Source organism: Nomascus leucogenys, chromosome 7b, assembly GCF_006542625.1.
Source record: "Nomascus leucogenys isolate Asia chromosome 7b, Asia_NLE_v1, whole genome shotgun sequence".
Lineage (NCBI taxonomy): Eukaryota > Metazoa > Chordata > Mammalia > Primates > Hylobatidae > Nomascus > Nomascus leucogenys.
Genome location: NC_044387.1, coordinates 105,846,052 through 105,871,352, shown reverse-complemented (window position 1 = coordinate 105,871,352; position 25,301 = coordinate 105,846,052). Strand labels below are relative to the sequence as shown.

General features: G+C 40.0%; 1 protein-coding gene across 5 annotated transcripts in view; it reads left to right on the top strand.

The window, feature by feature from the left end:
• Positions 1 to 25,301, top strand: part of SORBS2 (sorbin and SH3 domain containing 2) — a 377,296-nt gene that overhangs the window by 314,279 nt on the left and 37,716 nt on the right. For 3 of the 5 annotated variants that reach the window (XM_030816403.1, XM_004088576.3, XM_030816405.1), the window contains 4 exons: positions 788 to 902; positions 17,190 to 17,239; positions 20,767 to 20,954; positions 23,296 to 24,879. In XM_030816403.1, coding sequence (XP_030672263.1) covers positions 788 to 902; positions 17,190 to 17,239; positions 20,767 to 20,954; positions 23,296 to 24,879 — 1,937 coding nt within the window. Of the gene's footprint in view, positions 1 to 787; positions 903 to 8,808; positions 8,968 to 9,659; positions 9,744 to 12,402; positions 12,460 to 17,189; positions 17,240 to 20,766; positions 20,955 to 23,295; positions 24,880 to 25,301 lie in introns of all 5 variants that reach the window. The other 2 variants (XM_030816402.1, XM_030816404.1) reach the window with 2 other exon arrangements.

Here is a 25,301-nt window from a genome sequence, read left to right as displayed (position 1 = left end):
CTAAAAACCACAGCCCCTGGGAGGCTGAGGAGAGAGGACTGCTTGAGCCCAGGAGTTTGAGACTGCAGCGAGCTATGATCACACCACTGCACTCCAGCCTGGGCAACAGAGGAAGACTCTGTCTTGAAAAAAGCAAAAAAAACAAAAAACAAACCCAAAGATGCCTTCTTCTTTAGCTCAGCAGCCTAGAAAAGCTTAGTTTTGTGAAACCCTTTTTTGAAGCTTTCCTTCGTGAGTCTTCGGACAGCCTCTTGGAAGATATTCCTTAGGGGAAAAGTGCTGGTTCCCATGAGTGAGATGTTTGACTGGTTTTTCAAGGCTCACACCATAAGACGACCTCCTATACCACACTGCCTACTCTGGGGCACGCCAACCCACAGGACACTTCTGCGCTCTTCCCAAGCGACGATCCCACTTCAAGAAATAAGATCAAACATGGTGTGTGCATTACTCCTTGTCACTTTGGATCAAGGATCACAAAGGTCACAAAGTGGTGGGTTAAACACACATAGTTCAGCAGAGCATACTGCCACCTATTTTAAGCACAAACGTACACAGCTGCCATTAGGAACCCAGGGGCTCACTCTCTGCATGTCTACAAACCCCTCATGTGACTTTTTGAGCCAGTGGGGTGGGGAATGTGGTATTTTTCACAGATTAATTTTTTATCCTGAGAGATTTTTTAAAAACTATACTAAAAGTAACTTTGAAAACAGATAACTGGTTTTACACAATTGCTTTAAGCAAAAAGGATTATTTTAATGTGTGATTTGTTGTTTATTTCTAGGCATGACTGGGATCCTCCAGACAGAAAAGTGGACACAAGAAAATTTCGGTCTGAGCCAAGGAGTATTTTTGAATATGAACCTGGCAAGTCATCAATTCTGCAGCATGAAAGACCAGTAAGCACTTGTCATTAAACAGAATATGCCAGCTCGCTGAGCTCCCAGGGTTCCCCAATAAACCTGAATTTCAGATCCATTAGCGATTTTTGTCACAAAGGTAATTACTTAGAAATCATGTTTATTTTGTATCATGATTTGTACATCTCCTCTCAGAATTGAAAGATACACGTTCTAATATATTGTCTTTACTGACCAAATACGAGTGTATGTGTGTGTGTGTGTGTGTGTGTATGTATTTATATATATACACACACACGTAGGTGTATATACATACACATACATACACATGTGTATACACACACACATATATATATTTATATGCAAGATTCATTTGCGTGTAACTATAACTGTGCCTAATCATTAATCAGAGTTTAACTTTTAAAAAATGTTCATAAATGCAATACTTAATTGCTATCATAGCTTGCTAATGAGAAAAATCATTAATTAATCTCCCCAAGACACATGGACCCAGGCAGTTCTATCCCTTGTTTTCCATATTGGCTTTTTAATATTTCTTTGGATGAAGGGGAATTTTCCAAATGCCCTTTTCATAACAAGTTGTTTTAATTGCTTCTTATTAAATCCCTCCTCAGGTTACCAAGCCTCAAGCTTCCTGATTGATTGTCATTCTAATGGATCAAGATTATATTTCACTTTGCAGGATTTTTTCCAATTATTTAATTATATGCAAACAAAAATATCTATACACTTAAGGAGAACCACTTGCCTCCTCGAAGCACAGGTTCACACATAGGTCTTCCCTTGGCCTTCTTTGGTTTTGATTCCCCAATACTCCCTTGCATGTCCTTTGCTTCCCCTCAGAAATCAGTGCCCTCAGGATTTTCTTTGAAACTCCACAGTTCCTCTGCATCTCCTTCCAAACCTACTTCTAGGAAAACATTTGCAATCAATTGCAATTTAGTCTCATTTTTGCTTTAAAAGAATTTTAGGTGTCAGTGAACAGGAAAAAGAGAGTTTTCTTTGTGGAGCTCCTTCAAGAGTCTCCAAGAAATCACACTCATATCTAATCCAAGGCCAGCCCTGTGGTTTAATTGGAAACTCTGGCCTTGCCACACCCAACATGAGTGTCCTTGATTTAGTTTTTGAAACCCTGTATTTGTGGTTGTGTTCTGGAGAAGCATGTTCAAAACCTTATCATCAGATAATTCATACATGATATTTATCTAAGCCTTCTTACCCTTTCTTTAAATAACTCATATCTTTTAGAGTAACAGGACTACAAAGGAAAAACTGAAAGAAAAAAAATCACTGATTTGCAGGCACCATTGCAAACTTATAACCCATTTACTAGTTTCTATGATTGAGTATCATGCTACTCTGAAATTTCCAGAATGAGAATTGAGTGAAACACAATGTCACCATTGCATAAAATTGAAAGCAGTGAAATAATACATCTCAGATCGAAATTAAATAGCAAAATTTTAATGATCTTTCTAATAATTTATGAGACTCTTAGGATAACGAACATGGTAATCGTATTGGAATGCTTTGGTAGCTGTGGTGTCAGGAAACAGGATTGGTTTTAGAAGCTCTCTCACCAGGATGTTTCTATTATTTAGTCATTCAGTAAAACTGATTGAGCACCAGCTACATGCCAGGCTTTATGTGAGGTGCACAGCGGGGAAGAGGACACACTCTCTACCTTGAGGAACTTCAAGTCTATCATTTAGTATCTACCCAAGACTAGATCTGAGTTTGTGCAAAGTGAACAGCCTCTTACGTGGTTAAAACAGACGCACACCTAAAAAACCCTCCCTTTGCTCCCTTTAGGGTTTATACATTGACCCTATCATTGTGATTGAAATTCTCACATTACTCTTGTCTGTGGGTTAAAAGAGACTTTAAAGACTCCCCGTTTTACAATAGCCATAATAATAGCAATAACAACGATTGTAAATCTTTACTGAGCACTCACTATATGCCAGGCTCTGTAATTAGTAATTTATGCCTTATCTCATGCAAAGTTTCCAACAGCACTATTAAGCAGACACATGGCATTTCCATGTTACAGATGAAGAGACTGAAACACACATTAGCTCGCCTCGCCCCAGGGACACAGAGCTGGTGGGAGCCAGAACTAGGAGTTGAGCCCAGGCACAATCACGCCTGGCGCACTTGGTCACTGCTGTACGGCCACTCCAGGCGTAGCTGAGCAGGAAACACATTGAAGTATTGTTGTTATTTGATTCACTTATTTGATAATTTTGCAGTATAAATTATTTACTGGCTAATTTATAATAAAGTATACTTGATTTACTTTATCAGAAACTTAGGCCCTAAGTAGTTACCACACAGGACCAGTAGATGTGACTGGTTGTAAGACAGGAAGGTCTGGAGGCATGAGTGTGACAGAGATTCGAGTGTGGATAGGTCTCTGCAGCCACAGGAGAAGATAAGTAGAAGGAACGTAGAAACTTAGAAGGAAGTGAGAATGGCTATCTTATGGAGAAATAGAAAGGACCAAAAATGTCATCCCTCCTAAACAATTTTGGAGAGGACCAGCCTTAAGCAAAGTGGTTTGAGCTGGCCGCATGCAACACCAGTGCAGGACTAGTTCATCATCTTTTTAAAAAAATTAGTCCTGACTTCGTTTCAACTGCCTCTATAAATTAGAAAACAAAAAGAGCCAAGTGGGCAGTGGTGATGCAGAAACTGGCTGCGTATTGATATAGTTTACATAAGATTCTGATGTGTTTGAAAATACAAGCTAGAGGTTGAAGAGCAGGTGTGCTGAATGACAGTGGCGTCACAGCGAATGGCCAGCGCTGAGGGGTAGCAAGGTCTCATCCGTGCATTCTCATGTCTTTTGACTCCAAGATGGCTTGGAAGCATTCCTTTGTTCTTTTTATTTTTTTGTTTGTTTGTTTGTTTGTTTGTTTGTTTTTTGAGATGGAGTCTCGCTGTCGCCCAGGCTGGAGTGCAGTGGTGCGATCTCGGCTCACTGCAAGCTCCTCCTCCCGGGTTCACGCCATTCTCCTGCCTCAGCATCCCGAGTAGCTGGGACTACAGGCGCCCGCCACCACGCCCGGCTAATTTTTTGTATTTTTAGCAGAGATGGGGTTTCACCGTGTTAGCCAGGATTGTCTCGATCTCATGACCTCATGATCCGCCCGCCTCGGCCTCACAGAGTGCTGGGATTACAGGCGTGAGCCAGCACGCGTGGCCTCATTTTTAATTTTTGAAAAATACACACAACACCTGGGCAATTCTGTGTTGCTCTTCTGAATCTCTACGTGGCCTCTCCATCTGCCCAGTTTTCCAAAGGGTCATCTTGGGTTTTCCCCTCTCCTCCAGTGGACTCAGTGTCACCTGCCAGGAGAAGTGCCACTTCCGCTCCTGTCTTCTGTCCCACAATTGTCCGTGCCTGGACTACAGTGACAGCCACCTGATTCATTTCCCTACCTCTCCAGTCTAGTCTCCACACCACAGCGAAGGCAATCTTTAGAAAATCTTTATAAAACCTCCAGCTCAAAATTTTCTCCTGGCTCTTCACTGTCCTTCGGGCAAAATCTAAAACCCTGAGCATAATTTATAGAAGACCTGTGATTGGGCTCCAGCTGACCACTCCAGCCTCACCTCTCCTCCCATCCTCCCTGCCTCACTAGGTTCCAGCTACACAGAGAACTTTCAATTCCCGCCTTGCTGGGCCTCTGTAAAGGCTGCTCCTCCCCACCAGGAAAAGCTCTCCCCACCACCTCTTCCTTCACATGGAGAATTCCATCCCATCCTCCAGGTCCCAGCACAGTTCCCCCTCCCCCAGGGAATGTGCCTGCCTCCTCAGCACTAGGCTGGAGGCTCTCCCTGCTGTGTGCTCATGGCACACTGTGTTCCTCACGAGATCTTGAGCTACTTGAAGGCGAGGGCCGTGACTGGTCCACCAGTTGTATCCCAGCACCTGGCACAATGCCTGGCCTATAGTAGGTGTTCAGTGAATATGCATTTGTGGAATTTCTAAGTGAATGAAGGCGCACAGGTTTCACCCTTGCAGTTAGTGGATAAAGTTGGTGAGGGACTGAATCCTTGTTCTGTTGCTTATCCACGAAGCCTATATATTTCTAGTGCAAAAGGCCCAGTGGGTCTCAAAACATTCTTGGAGGGATTTGACACACTGCTATTAGTAGTGACTCATAATTCCATGATTCCCTGGGATACAGAGGAGTCAGGGGTGTAGTACTGTTTGAACAAAAGTCCTCCCAAGACCCTGGCTAAAAGATCTTCCTTAGGAATCAATGGCATATGCATTTATGTTCTTTAACAGGGAAAGTAAAAGTGAGTGCACTTTTTTGAAGTTCATAAATACTCATGTGACTGTAAATTTAGAAATGTTAATTAATTGGGCCTAATGTTTGATCTGGAAAAGTACTCAGCAGTCACCAGGAATTTGCCTTGAACTGATTCGAACCACAAATCAGAACCGTATTTCCACAATTTAATTTTTCCATGAGACAATCATAAAAACTCTGCTGGGATTATATTACTAAAACCTTTACATCCCATTACATTGGCTATGTTTGTAGGTGAGTAATGTTAAATTTAAAAAAAAATTTAATAAAGCATTTGTTTAGGACCTCTGTATGCTTGATAAAGTAAAAAAATATATATATGAAAATGTTACCCTAACCTACAATAACTAAACTTGAACATAATGATAAAAGCAGAAGAAAATAATCATTGAAAACACTGTGCAGAGTTGAAATGCAATTTAAACCCTTAATGAGCTTAAGCTTCTTTATCAATAAAGATTGTCAGTCAATACTTAAACTATAAAAATTTCAGGAGTTTCATCTGATGACCGTTAAGAATTATCCCAACTAATAATGTATATAGCATTTATTGTGAAACCACAATAAACATAAAACATGGTAGTCAATGTTATTAAAGCTTAAAATGGAATGAGCATAATTTTCAAAAAGGAAATAGCACTGGCACTTCCGTTTAGAACAACGTATAGAAAGCATATGCCTCATTGAGAATACTTAGTGGAATTTCTATAACCACAAAAGCAATTAAATGCTTTTAAATTATAGAAAACACTAAAATTTTTAAAGTTATTCACCGTTGGTAGCTTTTAAGTAAGGTTCACATGTGATTTATAGTTGTAGCTTTTCTTAAACACATCCTCTTGCACTGATGACACAAAGTTAGTTTTAAACGGAGGTTTGCTGGTGGGTTTTGTTTTTTTTTTAATGAAAAGAAACCAAAAAAAAAAAAATCACACCAAGGTTAGAAAGATGCATATCAGTGTCTTTGCTCTTTTGTCTTTTATGAGCACTTAGAGTAAACCATAATCATACTTCCTAAATGAGTTTCTGAGTGTTAATATTAGTGCTGTACTCAAAGGAATGTCCATGTTCCCCATGGAAAGTGTTAAATTACTGAGATTAGTGATTTGTGTGTACATCCATCTGTTGACTGACCATCTGTATGTGTGTCACTGACTGTTGTGAGGCTTCTGCGTTCCTTAGCAGTGCCTCCAGATCACCACAGGACATTTAATTATTGCATGAATTAAAAGATTCAATAGGTCAACCACAGCAAAGAGAAAATTCTAGTTTTGCCACTAACACTTCCTTTAACACAACTCTGCTCAAACATGTGCCTTTCATTGCATTCCAAAGTTATCAATAATTACCAGCTATCATTGTTTTGGGTGTTTTCTCTGCTAATTTCTATTGGCATGCATTCTAGATAATTGCCCATTGTAACTATAAATTGTCTTTTTAAATCAACAAAAGCATAATTCATGGAAAGCTGCCATTCTAAGGTATGATGCAAGATGGTAGATATTCTGCTTCCTTTTCCATATTCTATCATAGAGATGCATTACTATAAATCAGGACTTGGTATATCCATTTGTTACATATTTTCTTAAGGTGGGAGTCAAAGTGAAGCTACATAGCTAACAAGTCTTATTCATTTAGTAAACTGGCTGCCCTCTGCTGTTCATAATGTTTCTTAAACAGATTTGTTTCCCCTAAGTGAACTTTCTATCTCCCCTTAGCAAAACAAAATACTATTCTTGAAAGCAGAAGTTCTAATAATCAATTAATAATATCGTTCAGTGTGTAACATTAGAAACCATGAAGTTTAAAAGAGTCAGAGGTTAGTTTTCCTGTAGAAGAAATAGTATGTCTCTCTAAACAGAAGAGAAATTACTGGAAATTCTCTCTATTGTCAGTTACCCTAAAAACCAGCTCCAGCAAAACCATTTCATGAAATAATTATGCATCTATAATGATCTAAATAATAATTGGAGAAAAATAGTATTTTATTGACATTAAAATCTCAATAGTATTGCAACTATTGAATCAAATATAAATTGAATGAAATTTTTTAATTCAACAGAAAATAGCAAATTGGTTACTAGAATATTTTGTCTCTACCAATTTCACTACTACTTCTGAGGTATAAACCGAATATAATACTGGCATAAATAAGGAAAAATATCTCAAGATTTCTAGGCATTTTCCCATGTCTAATAGTAGGATGTTCTCTCTGAATTTATTTATTGCAAAAATAACATTATGACAATAAAGCAAAATAATATTTAAAAGAAAGAAAAAACAAACCGTCGCAATACCAGAACACCATTATAGTCGTTTGTGTATGTGTGACTTTCTTTACTGTGTTCATGCAGAGACAATCTGTGTAATACCATTGTAACTACTGTACCAGTGCGTGGTTAGATTCTGTTTTGACTGCTTGGTATCTCATTGTGAGCATTTCCCAGGGACACTACACAGTCTTTATAATTACGATACTACATCTTTTGGATAGCTTAGGCTTTTGCACTATTTTGTCATGATGCCTCAAATTTTTCTATCATTGTCTGTAATTACTATTATAATCTTTTATTATAAAATATTGAAACAAAGTCACATCACTAAAAACACTGTGAGTATAATTTATTATTAAGTGTAGACTGTGTATCATTAGCAAAACTTGTAAATGCAACGAGTCAATAAAACAGTAGAACAATGTCAAAATCATGGCTTTTGTTGGAATATGGAACATTTCAAGCTCCCAGCACTGCGAAGGTTACATAGCATTTTTTTCACAACCAAGATGTCGCTACTCAATTTAAGTCCCCGAGTTCCCTTAAGAATTGTAAGCAAATGATACCGAATTGTTCGGAAGCAGTGAGCACTTAATAGTCCTCCTGGAATATGTCTTGGGAGCTCCTCTCCTAGCCAGAATGAATGGCTTTTAGGGAACCATATAATTTTTCTTAGAATTTTTTTTCTGACTTAAGATACTGTACTCTTCAATTGTACCACATTTAATTAGTGTCATATAATAATTATCAAAGAAGTAATAACTTGTATATAGTACTTTAAGCTCTTAGATTCAATATAAAATCAGCAGCCTAAATCAATCTAGTCAGCCATGTATTATTGGAAAATATTAAGCACATTGCTGGGTAGGGTAAACACTCTACATCTGTTTTCTATTACTAGAATAATTGTATGTATTTTCTCCAACTGCTTATATTAACACTCCTAGTTTTTTCATCTTAAAAACAGCATTCAGAAACCTCTGAAGGGAAGCAAGTCAATTATAAACTTGGCTTTTTCTGTAAGTTAGAACAGCAAGGAAACCAAGGTGGGATTTTATCGCGAGCTCCCTCCCCTGCCCCGCCATCCACGGTATTGTGAAAAACCAGATCCCCTTCTCAGCTCAGAGTAGGCAGCCGGGAGGTGAATCTTGGGGATGGGCTGGGCAGGGCTTCGCAGCGGCCCGGGTCGCTCCCGAGGCGTCTGGGTCCCTAGAGACACTTCGCCTCCCGGCCTAACGCAGGCACAGCGCGCTGCCAGGGCGTCCTCGCGGTTCCGCCCAGAGCCTCCATCTAATGAACCAGTTTCTGCACCCCTCTTTCTTGCAGCCCCCTCTCCCAACAGCTCCGACACCTGTTCCAAGGGAACCTGGCCGGAAGCCTCTTTCTAGCTCCCGACTCGGAGAAGTCACTGGTAGCCCCTCCCCTCCGCCCCGGAGTGGCGCCCCCACACCAAGCTCGCGCGCCCCGGCTCTGTCTCCCACCCGGGTGAGCTCCTTCCTTCCTTACCTTTCTCAACGCCCGGCAGAGGTGCAAGTGCAGCCCTTGCTCGCTCAGAGCCTGGCGACTCCCATTCCCCCTGGGTCCTGCTTGCACCCACCCAGGCCCCAGAATCTTCTCATCCACAGGCCCCTGAGAGCCCCCCAATGCCCTGTCCCCCTCCCCCAGCTCCCCTCTTTTCCCACCCCTCCCACACCCTTTCCACCTGCCTGCACCCCAGTGAATTGTCTGCAGACTGCGGGCTCCCATGCTGGGACTGCTAGCCACCAATGAGGGCAGGGACGATCAAGTGACTCGCCCAGAAGAGCTACTTGGTGACTGGGTTGAGCCTATTCCAAACATCAGGCGTGCCAGCCAGACCCAGTCTCGCTGCCGTAGAGAGCGGTCCATGGTTCATGCCTCAAGCATAAGTGCTCGAGCAAGAGTTGTCCACAACTTCTGCCAATGGGAAACGATGGGCACAGGAAATAGCTAGGGACCCCTGCCATGGGGCTCGCCTTCACATCCTCATGTTACTCGTTTTACTTGACTTCCTCCGTTCTCTCCTGCTGAGGTCCGTGGGGTGAGAGTTGATGCATGTTTGCGTGTCAATGCGCGCGTGAGTTGTTCATGCCACACAGCGTTTCCCTCACTTTGCTCAGTGTGCCTTTTCCTTCCCTTTTCCTTCACACCTGCTCTAGACCGATCGCATAAATCCAGATGACATAGATTTAGAAAATGAGCCCTGGTATAAATTCTTTTCAGAACTGGAGTTTGGACGCCCGGTAAGTGAGGCTAGACTATTAATATAAGAAAACTAGGAGTATACTGTTTGATTTCTAAAATACCGTTATCAGGAGACGTGGGTGTCATTCAGAGAACAAAGGCCGAACGCATAATGTATACACAAACTTGGTACGGCGTAGTCCAGGTTCATTTCTGTACCAAATGGTTCAATGTGCTCAGACATTTCCTATGTGGTCTGTAGGTCATTCATTAAGATTTCTTTATATCTAATTCATTACAAGTTCAAAATGTTGAGGTAGTTTCTGTGCTGGAATATTCAGACAATTATTACAGCTTTATAGAAGATTTGTATTTGTTTACAGTCTATTTGGTCTAGTTCAAGCAGAAGAGCACCTTGACACTGAGTCCTGTTTGCTGAGCAAACATCAGGCACCTGGAGAGTACGGGGTTCTGTCTTCATTATCTCCTCGAGGCCTCCTGATGTCCTGCCAATAAGAAGAAAATGGGGACTGGAGGGGTTAAGTAATGTGCCCAAAATGGTGTATGGCAGAGTAAGACGTTAAATGCAGAGCCTGGTAAGGAAAAATGAAAATCTCTGGGCAGTTCTCACTATAATATACTTCCAGAGTAATCCCACTATAAAATGCAGTCATGTGTTGCTTAAGGATGTGGACGGGTTCTGAGAAATGTGTCATCAGGTGAACTGGCCATTGTGCAAACATCGCAGAGTACTTACACAAACCCAGATGCTAGAGCCTGCTACACGCCTAGGCTGTGTGCTATGGCCTGTTGCTCCTGGGCTACAAACCTGTACAGCAGGTTACTGCACTCCATACTGTAGGCAACTGTAATGCAATGATAAGTATTTGTGCACCTAAACATATCTAAACATAGAAAAGGTATGGTAAAAATACAGTCTTATAATCCCATAGGACCACCATCATATATAGGTGCACCGTTGACGGAAACGTCGTTATGTAACACATGACTGTACCTAGTTTACCGTTAGGGATATAAGGAAAGAAAAAAATCAGGAAGCCCTGTGGATCTTAATTTCCAGACCTGCTAGTGAAAGCTATCACAACTTCTCTAATCCCCAGACTCCCACCAGGGGAAGCCCCGAGGTTGGACCTTATTGCTTAGCCTCTTTGGGATAAAGAGTCAACTCAAATCTGGGCACGGTGGCTCACGCCTGTAATCCCAGCACTTTGGGAGCCCAAGGCAGGCGGATCACGAAGTCGAGAGATCGAGACCATTCTGGCCAACATGGTGAAACCCCGTCTCTACTAAAAATACAAAAATTAGTTGAGCATGGTGGCAGGCACCTGTAGTCCCAGCTACTTGGAAGACTGAGGCAGGAGAATCGTTTGAACCTGGGAGGCGGAGATTGCAGTGAGCTGAGATCGCGCCACTGCACTCCAGCCTGGGCGACAGAGTGAGACTCCATCTCAAAAAAAAAAAAAAAAAAAGTCAACTCAAGGTTCAGTTAACAACTTCCCTGATTAGGAACTGTATCCACCAACAGCAGTGCATTTGATGTGTGTCAGTTACACACGTTTTTATGCATTTTAGACTCTTAAATAACATACCAATTACACTGATAGTTTTTTTAGAAATCAGGATATAACCATTTCTATACCATATGCTGATTTATATACTTGTACATTGACCATATATGGTTTACTGATTGGTGATGGTGGTCTCTTTCGTCCATTAAACTGCAAAGGAGACTTGGGTGGACTCAAGGTAGCTTATTGAACTGAATCAAAAGTGACTGTAGATGAATATAAACCAAAGAATTTTTCCTAGGGTTATTATCTCATAGGAGGAATGTTTTCTTTCATTTTTTCTTATTTGTATCTTAGTGTGAATGTAAATGTATTTTATTTCAAGGAAAAACATTCTCTAGCTTTATTTTATATGTATTGTTGCTCTTGGTTAGAAAGTTTATAGGGACGGCCAGGTGTGGTGGCTCACACCTGTAATCCCAGCACTTTGGGAGGCTGAGGCAGACAGATCACTTGAGGTCAGGAGTTCCAGACCAGCCTGGCCAACATGGTGAAACCCCTTCTCTACTAAAAATACAAAAATTAGCTGGGCATGTGGCATACGCCTGTAATCCCAGCTACTCAGGAGGCTGAGGTGGGAGAATCACTTGAACCCTGGTGGCAGAGATTGCAGTGAGCTGAGACGGTGCCACTACACTCCAGCCTGGGTGACAGAGTGAAACCCTGCCTCAAAAAAATAAAATTAAATTAAAAAATTGAAAAAGAAAGCTTATAGGGACTATTCTGTACTGAGCCTAGGTTATCAGCATTTTCCATAATCATTTTCAGCCACACATGGAAACTCACCAGCATGCTATCCACTTGCTCCTTTAATGTTTCTTTAATATACCTTGCATTCCTCTGTGGCCAGAGACTAGGAGTGCTAATTAAATTTGACAAAATGAATTTATAAATTACTAATTGAACACTAGCGAATTTTCCCAGTGCTTGAGAATATTTGCAGACTTTGCACACTTCCTCCCAGCTGCCCCCATTTTGCTCCATTCATGTCATTCTGTTTGTGTAGCTGGTGCTGTCAACACTCAATTTCTAACTGTTGTCACCTTTTCCACATGTTCATTCCTTGCTGCCATTGACTCTCCTCCATTCCATCCCTACACTTCTGCTTCTGTGGTGCATCTACACCCAGCCTCCTAAAAAGCCTCTGGACTATGTTCAAGATCATTCTTCAGGTGTTTTCAATGAGGTAAAAACACGTTATTCTCTCTTTTTCAGATATCTCCCTTAGAGGCTGTGACTGTGATTCTGCACATCTGTGTTTTACAATTCTCTGTAATGTCTAAGCTATTTTTGAAAAAAAATCTATCTTTGCATCATTATGTTGCATCCAGTATCATTGCCTGGGCATTAGTTATACCAGAGTTGTTGATTATCTCTGGACTCTGCGTGAAGAATCATTCCAACCACAACTGCTAGTTATACTATTCTATGTAGTTCTGGTATTCAGCGGTGTGAAAATAAAAAATCAAAAGTGTTAGTCTTAGTGCATATATTAACCACCTCTTTTTATTAGACAGAGTAAAATACTACTAGAAGGCTTCTTAGAACCATTCTATTATAATGCTTGGAGTGTGGATAATCAGATGCCTATGTCCCACATATTTCTAAAATTTATTTTTATTCTTTCATTTTCCTAAATACAACTTACAGATTGTATTATCAGTCAAGAATAGGGCTGGCAAATACCTAGAAATTGTGTATCACAACTTCCCAGTTTCATACCCATGACAGACCTGACTACTCCTTTTCAACACTGTAATCCGGGCAGCCACTATAACAAATTATCACTGGCATATAAAATGAAATGCATTTGCAATCTCTACTTAAGAGCCTATAATAATCAACTAGGTGAAAAATTTATGGCAGCCAATGTATATTTTTATTTGAAGCAGAGTTTTATTTGAAAGAGAGTATGACACAGGTAGAAATGATTCAGAGTCAAAAGCTTGTTACCCTGCTCTCTGCAAAGAAAAGCAGAAAATTACTTTAGAAAGTAGATAAATGACTCATTGGAAGACACAATCAGAAATGGCAGTTTTGCAAGCCATCAGCTATATAAAAGCCTCCTTGCAAGGAACTCTCAGAAGCAACTAGCATGGGAACGAAGTAAATAAACTGTTTTTTGCACGGTAGTTGCTCTGTGGTCTTAAGTGAATACTATAACACAATAAATATCTTATTGTCATTAAAAGTCTTAAATATGTGCAACTGGGAAACACAACTAGTAGAACATTTATGTTGTAGGAGGTACTACTGACACATAGTGGTGACCACTGGAATTGCAGGTATAGAGTATCAAGGAAATATGCAAATTTCTAGCATCTCAACTTGCAATTTCAAATTATTTACCCTGTGGTAAACATCAGAGTGTGTGTTAAAACTGAGAAGTGGTCAAAATATTTATATATTAAATAAAAGGTAAAATAGAGTAATCAGGAACATTCTGGGTTATTGAATTCAGTTATTTCTAAAGGCTTACATTTTATAGCCAGGCAGGCAGGCATGTAATCTGAAGAAAATCAAATAACACAAGGGGTTATCTTCTGTATGTTATGTTACCTTAATATCTGCAGAAAGAGTCTTATTTCAACATATGAACAACCCAAGAATTTATTTTGAAATTCAATGTGGTCGGATATTTTTCTCAGATATTTCTAGGGTGTTTTTAAGGTAGTTGGTTCATAGATAACTGAAATGGAATTTAGAGTGCATCGTGTCCAACTCACTCATTTTTCAGTTAAAGAAAAAAGTAGAGTGCAATAATTTTAAGAAATAAGTCCAAAATCACATGGTAAGATAGTGGCAGAAAAAAAAATATATCCCTCTTAACCTTCATTTCAGTGTTATTTCCTTTATATCATGCTTTTCAGCACTTCCAAGATATATATTTAGAGGATAAATCTTGTAAAAACAAATTACTTACTTAATGTTATTTCTTGTTAACTATTGAATTCCTGTGAAAAGAGTTCTGATAATTAATATTAGACAATAATTCTTGGGCATAAAAATAGTAGAAACTTAATTCTATGCATTCTATTATGTGATGGTAGTAGCAAAAAAAAAACAACACATAAAAAGCACTTTGCCAGTAGTTGATCTATTTGCCAGTTATCTCTGGGATTGAGAGGGGGTGCTGTATGATTCTAATAGCATATGTTAACTATGTTATTAATTTCACATTATAGTTTTTCAGAATGTAAGAAAATATATTCTGTTAAGGTTCTGGATTTTGTCTTTAATAACCTTTTGTTATTAAACATTTCTGGTAAAAAAAAATGTAATTGATTAGACATTACCTTAGCTACCATTTATCAACTGTCTGGTATATACCATGAATAACATAGTTTTAATCCATAACTGGAAAACTGGCATTAATGAAGAACAGTTACGGATATTTAAGCAAAATTTAATCTCATAGTTACTTAACAGAAAGAGTGATTCAGTATCTGTACTTCACTAAATTGACCTTCTGAGTGTGTTAAAATAATGGTAATATGTAAATAGTAGATCATAATTGGTAAAATTTGTAACCTCTTTTCTGGAGATAATTTTCATTTTGGGATGAGCACCCTTCTTACAATTATTGTACAAGTTTTTCTCTCAGTCATCAATCTAGATTTTTTACTCTTATAATTTAATACTGAACTTTCTCTGAGTGTACATGAAACCACAAAACTGGTTTTAGTTTATTTTGAATGTAGAAACCAGTACAAGCAGAAATAGTGGTTTCTTAGCCTAACCCTAAAACACAATCAGTTCTTACACTATGTTTTATTTCACATACCAATATTGTTTAGGCTCATTATAAGTTGACAACTCAAATTTTCTGATCACTGTAGGGTTGTTCTAAGAGTGTTGTGAACTTGACACTTTTTGGTGATCAGCTGTGTGTGAGGGTGTCCCGTGAAAGCTGTGATCTGCACAGACGCCAGTGCTCCCAGGCTCTTCAGTGTTGCTCTTCTGCAAACAAGTAGAATTAATATTTCTTAATTGTAATATAACTATCTGATTTTATTTTTTTACTTGTTTGCTTTCATATTTAGTATCTATTTTTCTACCTTCTCAGTGTCTGATTCAGAGCTCAGCAAATGAAAATAACCATGTAAACATATCAGACTAGCAAACCAAACTTTTCTCCTGATTTTATATTTGTTGAGAACCTAGGAATCTAAATATTTTCTAGGAACTAAAAATATTAGAATCCACTTTTTCTGTCTGAAAGGAGGATGGGAATATTCTCATGCAGAGATGCTTTTGTTTCTAGACAAGATTCCATTTTCATTTAGTAAGATGGAATTAAATTTAAATATTAGTTAATAGAAGCATAAGTTATGCAAAAGGGACCTTGTAAGACTGATATACATACAGAATTGCAAAATTATATACTAATGTTTTAATTGATTAATTGGTGCTAATTTACCAATTAATAGAAAACTGAGTTATAGAAATAGTTTGTAAAGTGAGATTTGATTTCCACTAAGTAGAAGTTTAATACTCTGATAAAATGTTTCTAGATGATAGCAACTTAAGACAACATTTGTCAAACCTTGCCTTTCTGGCTGACATTTTTAAGCTTTCATACAGACAAGTGTTTTTAAACTAGAATTCCAGTTCTTCATCAAACCAAATTTTATCTGTGATGAATTGATCATCAGATATGACCAAAGGCAAACTATCTATACTTGGTATACATCTCCCTATACTTTCTTTATACTTTTGTTTTGTTTTTGTTTTTGTTGTTTTTTGTTTTTGTTTTTTTGAGACGGGGTTTCACTCTCATTGCCCAGGCTGGAGTGCAGTGGCGCCATCTCAACTCACTGCAACCTCTGCCTCCCAGATTCAAGCAAGTCTCCTGCCTCAGCCTCCTGAGTAGCTGGGATTACAGGAATGTGTCACCACGCCTGGCTCATTTTTTGTATTTAGTAGAGACAGGGTTTCACCATGTTGGTCAGGGTGGTCTTGAACTCCTGACCACAGGTGATCCACCCACGTTGGCCTCCCAAAGTGCTGGGATTACAGGCATGAGCCACTGCGCCCAGCCATCTCCCTGTGCTTTCTGGACATCATACCACCGTGTCACCTCAAACACTTGATAGCTCAGTGTCCTCTCTTGCCTTTTAGATATTTTAGCAATTATCCCAGTAGATGCCATGGAAAATAAAAAATTCATATTATCATTTTTGCTTACTATCTATTTCTGTGTATTATTCAGAATGAAGGAAAAATTTTAAAGTGCACTTTTAAAAAGTTATATTTTGATTCATTAGCTCATTTATTTTAAACTAACCCTGAACTTACCTAATTGTAAAAGTATAACTACCTGATTGAAGTACCAGGTACTTTAGTTTCTTCAAGTCAAACTCTGTGGGTTTTATTTAAATGTCATGTCTGTGTTGACAGATGAATGGTGTCTTAAGTTCTGTTTATGTGTTACATTCTGAAGACAATACTTGGTAACAACAATAAAAAAAACTTTAAAATGTGACGTTTTATAAGGATTGAATGATGACTGCAAATTTTTTAAAACATCAAACCATTCCTTTCTGTAGGAAATTTCTATTTACAGTCAACAGGTAAGATTCTGAAGTTGAGATTGTGGAATAACTTTAGCTCTTATTTCAGTGTTTCTGAGAAAATATTATTAATTTCCCCCCATGCAATGCTTGGGTTGTGGATAATTTGAGCTACACAGAGAACTGCAATGCATTATATCAGAAGGGAAAGCAGAAAGGTCCCAAGCAGAAATCAGGTCGCATGATATCTCTTTGGGAAGACATTTTTATAGTCATAATGAATGGTACTTTCAACCTCAATTTTTATAATATTCTTTTTTAGGATACCTAACTTAATGTGGACAAGTGAACAAAATTTTGCCACGGTAAAATTTTTCATGGTACTATTATCCTATCTTAACAGGCCTCCTTGTATCAGTCCTCTATAGACAGAAGCCTGGAAAGACCCATGAGGTAAGAATCTCATTATGTTATAGCAGAATATTCTATACCAGTGGTTTCTTTTTCAACAATAAAATCATTCAGTGAAGTAGTCATGAGTATCATGTATCACTCATTTTTATTTGAAGTACCATGCCTCATCAAGTTGTTTTATTTTGTTTTGGCATCATTTTATATGATCATTTCAAGAATTTCTAAAAAATTAGTGAACTAATTATAAATTCCTTCACAGACTGCGAAATCCTTCTCTTCCCTTACTCCCCTATACCCAGTTTTCTTTTCTTTAGATGGGAATTATAAGTAACTAATTTTCAATGTTGTTAAATGGCCCTTGTAATAATATATTTGAAAAAATATAGATTAAAAAGTGTTATACACATATTTGTTAATTATACTCTGACCACACAAATCAGAAATGCTTTTATTAATACTACCAATAAATGAGGCATAAGTACAAAACATATTCAATCCTAAGACAACACTATGGTTAAATACTATTGTCCCCACTTTATCTCTGAGGAAAGTGACACCTAGGTTTAGTAACTTACCAAGTTTACACAGTTGGCAAGGAGAGAGAAAAAAAAGAAATTGAGGCAAGATAGCTTGTCACCGCTAGGCCTAACTTCCCTCAGAGTGCGCCTGAGGTAAGTTCTGTTAGCTTTAAATATCACACTTTTTAAAAAATATTACAAAATTCATGGCCAGGCACGGTGGCTCATGCCTGTAATCCCAGCACTTGGGAGGCCGAGACGGGCAGATCACAAGGTCAAGAGATTGAGACCATCCTGGCCAACATGGTGAAACCCCATCACTGCTAAAACTACAAAAATTCGCTAGACATGGTGGCACGCGCCTCTAGTCCCAGCTATTCAGGAGGCTGAGGCAGAAGAATCGCTTGAGCCTGGGAGGGTGGAGGTTGCAGTGAGTCAAGATCACACCACTGCACTCCAGCCTGGCAACACAGCAAGACTCAGTCTAAAAAAAAAACAAAAATCACAAAATTCAGACATATTCAGACTTAGTTCAATAGTAATATTGAATAATACAAACTCCCAGCCATATTGTAACATCAATAACAAATATGTATGTAGTAGCATTAATTTACCCTTCTATGTAGATTTCTTTGTGAATTGGGTCAATCATAAATTGGGTTCCTGAGTGCCATCCAACTACAATAACATCCCTGAGAAAGGAACTCTGGAACCCCTCCTTTTTATCTTGTGCCTCTATCTATACACCTAAAATATTTGAATTTTAGAGTTTTAATCTAATCTAAAGATTGCCGTAAAGACACACAGACCCTCACGTGACAGGACAGTCACAGCAAAAACAGGTCTAGGAGATGCATCATCCTCTTCAGAAGAGGACGGACCAGTTCTGAGGTCTGCCTCTCCGCTTGCTTCCATACATCCCAGGCACATGTATTCGATTTACCATTTGTAAAACTGAGATAACAGCGTATACCTCATCGGTTTGCTGTGTGGGCTAAATAAGACAAAAACATAAAGAAAGCACATAGCATTCTGCTGGGCTCCACAGGAGCTGGGGTTGCTGCTGTTGCTGTTATCCCTGTTGTCTACACAAGTCTTGTCTAAGAATCCAGTGATTTCATGCACAGTATGCTGTGCCATGTGTGGCTTCATTCATTAACATTTAAGTACAGCATAATGATGCTGTACTCAAACTCAAAACATGACAGAAATCCCTGCTGTTCTAGACTATTGACAGTATTTTATGCAATTGAGGGGAAGGAATCTTTAATAGTTAATTTGCTGACCAGATTACTGGTACTGATTGATTGACTGACTGATGAGACAGGGTCTTGCTCTGTTGCCCAAGCTGGAGTACAGTGGTGCAATCATGGCTCACTGCAGCCTCGAGCTCCTGGGCTCAAGCTATCCTCCCACCTCAGCCTCCTGAGTAGCTGGGACTACAGGCACGTGGCACAACTGGCTAACTTTTTTATTTTCTGTAGAGACAGGGTCTTACTAGGTTGTCCAGGCTGGTCTCAAACTCCTGACCTTGAGCCATCCTCCAGCCTTGGCCTCCCAAAGTCCTTGATTACAGATGTGAGCCTTCATACTCAGCCTTCATTCATTATTTAAATAGAAAATGTTGGAATTTCAATATAATGTCGTCTAAAGCTAAGATGATAGGACAAGCTGCAGGCAACCCTTGAGGTGAGAGAAATTTGCCTCTCTTGATGTCTTTTTTTTTTTTTTTTTTTTTTTTCAGTTCTTTCCTGTATTTGGTATGCCCTTCTGGATATATTCATGTTGTTAGAACTCCGCTTTATAGAGAAAAGATACAAGATACAAATTATAGCACTGAATTCTCAATCATAACATATTACACTATAGGAGAATTTTGACGTTCAAAGATGTTTAAAAACTTAGGTTCACACAAAAACCAGCAAGTGGTTTTCTTAGGAGCATTATTTATAATTGCTAGCACTTGGAAGCAACCAAGATGTCCTTCAATAGGTGAATGGATAAATAAACTGTGGCGCATCCATGTAATAGAATGTGACTCAGCAATACAAAGAAATGAGCTATCAAGTGACAAAAAACACATGGAGGAACCTTAAAAGTGTATTACTGAGTGAAGGGAGCCAGTCTGAGAGGCCACATCCTGCATGATATCAACTGGGCATGGTGAAAAGGCAAAACTGTGGAGGCCGCGAAAGATCAATGGGTGCCAGGATGAGCGGGAGGAAGGGAGGGATGAAAAGCTGGAGAACAGAAGCTTTTTATGGCAGGAAAACTATTTTATATGATTGACACATTAATGATGGACACACATCATTATACATTTCTCAAAACCCATAAAATGTTTAAGACAAAACATGAACTCAAATGTAAACTATGGACTTGGGGTGACGATGCATCAAGATAGATTCATCAGTTGTGACAACGTACCCACCAAAAGAATATTTAAATGATAAGGGAAACTGTGCAAGAGGAAAGGGACTATAAGGAAACTCCCTACACTTTCCAGTCATCATTTCTGTAAGCCTAAAACTGCTCTAAAAAAATTATGTCTGCCGGGCACAGTGGTTCACTCCTGTAATCCCAACACTTCAGGAGACTGAGGCTTAAGGATCACTTGAGCTCAGGGGCTTGAGACCAGCCTGGGCAACATAGTGAGACTCTGTCTCTACATAAATAAAAAATTTTAAAAAATTAGCCAGGTGAGGTGGCACCCACCTGTGGTCCCAGCTACTCAGGAGGTTGAGGCGGGAGTATCCCTTGAGCCGAGGAGTTTGGGGCTGCAGTGAGCTGTGATTGCACCACTGCGCTTCCAGCCTGGGTGATGGAGCCAGAAGCCATCTCAAAATAAATAATAAGGTCTATTCATCTTTTAAAAGATCCTTCTAGAGAAATCATGTTGAACATCAAGGGATGAGTTCCTAGCAAGGCTGTTTTGGGGATAGAGGTTTAGGAGTTACACCATTGTCACTAGCACGTTCCACCGGTTTTTCTGGTGCACACCTGAACCTCATCCAGTGCCAATAAAACAGATCTGATTCCTTCTTTCAGTTCTGCAAGCATGGCCAGTGACTTCAGGAAGCGGAGGAAGAGCGAGCCTGCAGTGGGTCCACCACGGGGCTTGGGAGATCAAAGTGCGAGCAGGACTAGCCCAGGCCGAGTGGACCTCCCAGGATCAAGCACCCCCCTTACAAAGTCTTTCACTAGCTCTTCTCCTTCTTCCCCATCGAGAGCAAAAGGTGAGCATAGTAAATGAAAACACAACAATTTACTAGTTTACGTTTTAGCCTAGAACGCTGTGTGAAAGCTGGCCCAGTGATAGTGGCATGTGCCAGCTCCCACCTACAGTGTCTGGAATAAAATATAGTTTTAGAACAATAGCTTTCTTCCCACCCAAACTGACTCAAGCTGGCGAGCCACTTAGGTTGCTTAAAGAACTCTGACTAGCATCTGCTAATGCTTTTTTTCCCCAAATAGATCCCTTTCTAAACAAATTCAAAGTATCAAATAATGTATCATCAGGCTACTAAAAGATGTCATTTGTAAACATTGACATATAGTCAAAATTTTCTAATGTTTCTACAACTAGCAAATTAGTCAAATTTATAGGATAGAAATTACAAGCAGCAACAGAGGAAATTGTTGCCTAAAATATACATTGGTTTGGAGGGTTTCAAAAAATTATTCAATTCTAGATTTTAAAAAAATCTGACCTATTAATTTCTTTAGCCATTTGCTGTATATTTTGGGCCACCTTCATATGAACAGTGGAGCATCCATCTCCTGCCATGTAACATAGTGGTCAATTCAGAGCAGTTCACAGTCAGGACTAATTGGTCCCAAACCATAATTATATCACTGAGGAATCACCAAGCCTTTTTTTCTGGATGGCCCGTCTCCTCTCTGCAAGTGTAGGGAGCTCGCTGTTGAAAGGAGTAAGTCACTCCTTCTGGTTTCTGGAAGACCATTTGGTGGTGTTCCTTGAGGACAGGAATATTTCTGAGATGGAGAGTGAGGATTGAACCAGCCCCTACAGGGAGCTAGGGCTCTACCAAATACGGGACCCCACAATCTCCTCTAATATCTTGGGATTGAAAGAGAAGAGAAAGAGATTTTGAAATGTGTGAAGAAATTGAGCTCTAATGTAAGTTTCTATAAAACCAGACCGATTCAGCTACACCTATCAACTATACCCACTAAAACCATTGCCACATGGTAGTTAAAAGTGGTAGCTGATTTGTGTGCAAAAGACATTCTGGTTGTGATGATTGGACTCTGAGTAGGTGGAGGCCTAGCCCTTTTAAGGCCTTGTAAAGCTGTGATATCAGCTGATGGTTTAGGGCGTGTGAGCCCCATCCATCACACCTTTCCTCTGAGGAGCAGACATACCTTATCAGATTCAACTCACTTATTCAAATGAATATCTTAAGGTAACAAGTAGGTCATGAAATGCCATTGACTTATTATTCTTGGATACTATCCAAAAGTTAAAAGGGTTCCGATAAATGTAGATATTTGTTTTATCACAGGGAGTGTTATATCAACTTCCTTTCCCAGACAGTACATATCTACCTAATGTGCTTATCCACTTTTAAAGAATTTAGAGAACATTGTAAAGTATGAGTATTGAATAGAGATATTTTCCTCCATTAGATTTTATTTCTAAGAAGAAAATGTCCTGTTAGATATAATTTGGCTTCTCATTTATTAGTTAACTCAGCAAAGCAAAAGAAGATTTCCATAGCTATTCAAAATTGAGGCCAAGTGTAGATCTCTATTATCAAATTGCAAATGATTTTTTTAAAAAACTCTTCCCAGAAAAAAAGCATGATGTATGCACCTCTGACGAAAGTTTTACATTATATTCAGTTTTCCTATGATAACTATGTACCTAATAAGAGGTTAAAGGTAGAGCAATTTAAGAGGTAAATTAGTTTGTTTAAAGAGCTTTAGCTGTTTTTTTCTTGGAAAAATGTTAGCAGCAATAGTTCACAGCATTTTGATTTTGCAATTTTGGAGAATACTTTGCCTTATAGCTTTTAAAATCCAAAACCCACAAAAAATTATTTGATATAGTCATGAGAGTATTAATTTGATGTAAACGTATAAACCCTTCTTTACCTATGTATCATTACGAATCAAATGAGGCTCAAATTCCGGCCCTATTAAATTGATTACGTGTGTAACGCTTTTGGCACTAATTGTTAAACCTTTACTACCAGATGACGCTATCAGCTGAAGCGGCACTATTGTGTTTTGGCAAACAATATTGTCAGAAAGGTGTATGAATTATGCAGTAGAAGTAGGTGCATTTGCTTACATCAGTTACTTCTTATACACAGTTTTGTCAACTCTCTCTGCAAACCTACATTCACCGAAAAAGTATTAGCTCGCTTTAGAATTAGATCTTTTTCTCTAGAGTTGAAGCTCCATGTGTTAACATCAGCATCTAGATTAAAACACACTAACTGCTTTCTCCTTGCTGTGCTGTCTGATGCTTACTGACATGCTCTCCTCTCTTTGTGAACCTTTTAACTTCTCCAAATGTCTCTCTTCTACCACGCTGCTCTGGATTAAAAGGTGGGGATGATAGCAAAATGTGTCCATCCCTTTGCAGTTACTCAGGGCTCAACGGCAACCCCTCCAGTGAGTTAGATTACTGTAGCACTTATAGACAGCACTTGGATGTCCCTCGGGACTCACCAAGAGCCATTAGTTTCAAGAACGGCTGGCAAATGGCCCGGCAAAACGCAGAAATCTGGAGCAGCACAGAAGAAACCGTTTCTCCCAAAATCAAATCCCGGAGCTGTGACGATCTCCTAAATGATGACTGCGATCGCTTCCCGGACCCGAAAATCAAGTCGGAAAGTATGGGCTCCCTGGTGTGTGAAGAGGACTCCAAAGAGAGCTGCCCCATGGCGTGGGGGTCCCCCTACATCCAGGAGGGTCGCAGCAATGGCAGATCAAGGATCAGACACAGGTCAGCCCACAACGCCCCGGGGTTCCTGAAGATGTACAAGAAAATGCACCGCATTAACCGCAAGGATCTGATGAATTCCGAGGTGATCTGCTCCGTGAAGTCCAGGATACTGCAGTACGAGAGCGAGCAGCAGCACAAGCACCTGCTGCACGCCTGGAGCCAGTCCTCCACGGAGGAGGTGCCCCGGGACGTGGTGCCCACACGCATCTCCGAATTCGAAAAGCTGATCCAGAAGTCCAAATCCATGCCAAATTTAGGGGATGACGTGCTGTCTCCCGTGACCCTAGAACCACCGCAAAATGGCTTATGTCCCAAGAGGCGATTTTCCATTGAGTATTTGCTGGAGGAAGAAAATCAAAGCGGACGCCCCTCTCAGGGCCAACGAGGCTGCAAGTCTAACGCCCTGGTGCCCATTCACATTGAAGTCACCAGCGACGAGCAGCCCAGAACCCACGTGGAGTTTTCCGACAGCGACCAGGATGGGGTTGTGTCTGACCACAGTGACTACGTTCACGTAGAGGGGTCATCCTTCTGCAGTGAAAGTGACTTTGATCACTTTTCCTTCACATCCTCTGAAAGCTTTTATGGATCCAGCCACCACCACCACCACCATCACCACCACCACCACCACCGCCACCTCATCAGCTCCTGCAAAGGCAGATGCCCGGCCTCCTACACTCGATTTACCACAATGTTAAAACACGAAAGAGCCAGACACGAAAACACCGAGGAGCCGAGAAGGCAAGAAATGGACCCGGGCCTCTCTAAACTTGCTTTCCTAGTCAGTCCTGTGCCTTTCCGGAGGAAAAAAAATGCAGCTCCTAAGAAACAGACTGAAAAGGCAAAATGTAAAGCATCTGTGTTTGAGGCTCTGGACTCTGCCCTAAAAGACATTTGTGACCAAATTAAAGCTGAAAAGAAAAGGGGGAGCTTGCCGGACAACAGCATCCTGCACCGCCTCATCAGTGAGCTGCTGCCAGATGTTCCCGAGAGGAACTCATCCCTGAGAGGGCCGAGGAGGAGCCCCCTGCACCAGCCTCTCCACCCACTGCCTCACGATGGTGCTATTCATTGTCCACCCTACCAGCATGACTGCGGGAGAATGCCCCACAGTGCCTCCTTCCAAGACCTGGACACAGCCAACCACAGCTACCACCACCAAGACCGTGGCGGTGCACTCCAAGGTGGATGAGCTTTTCTTTCTTTTTCCTTGTGGTTCAGAGACCCACCCTCCAGCTCTTTCATTTTCCATTCCAACATCTCATCACTCCCGAGCTGGGAGACCATTTGGCGTCGTTATGTGTTGTGAAGCAAAAACTTGTTGTGCGAATATGTCTTACTGAATATTTCTCATTTGCCCATGTGATATTTGGACTTGATGTGTGGCTTAAAGTGATCATCAATTCACAAAAATTTGCTCTTTCAAAAACGAGAGGGAAGGCCATTTTGTAGCTCAGCATTAGGGTTGAAACAGCCATTACTCACATTGAGACTATAAATTACGTTGTGACATGCATCAAAACCTGTAGTTCCACAAATAGCCTTTTAAAAATGTTTATATTAACTTTAAAATTTATATTCATTCAGTTAATAAATAATTTGCTCA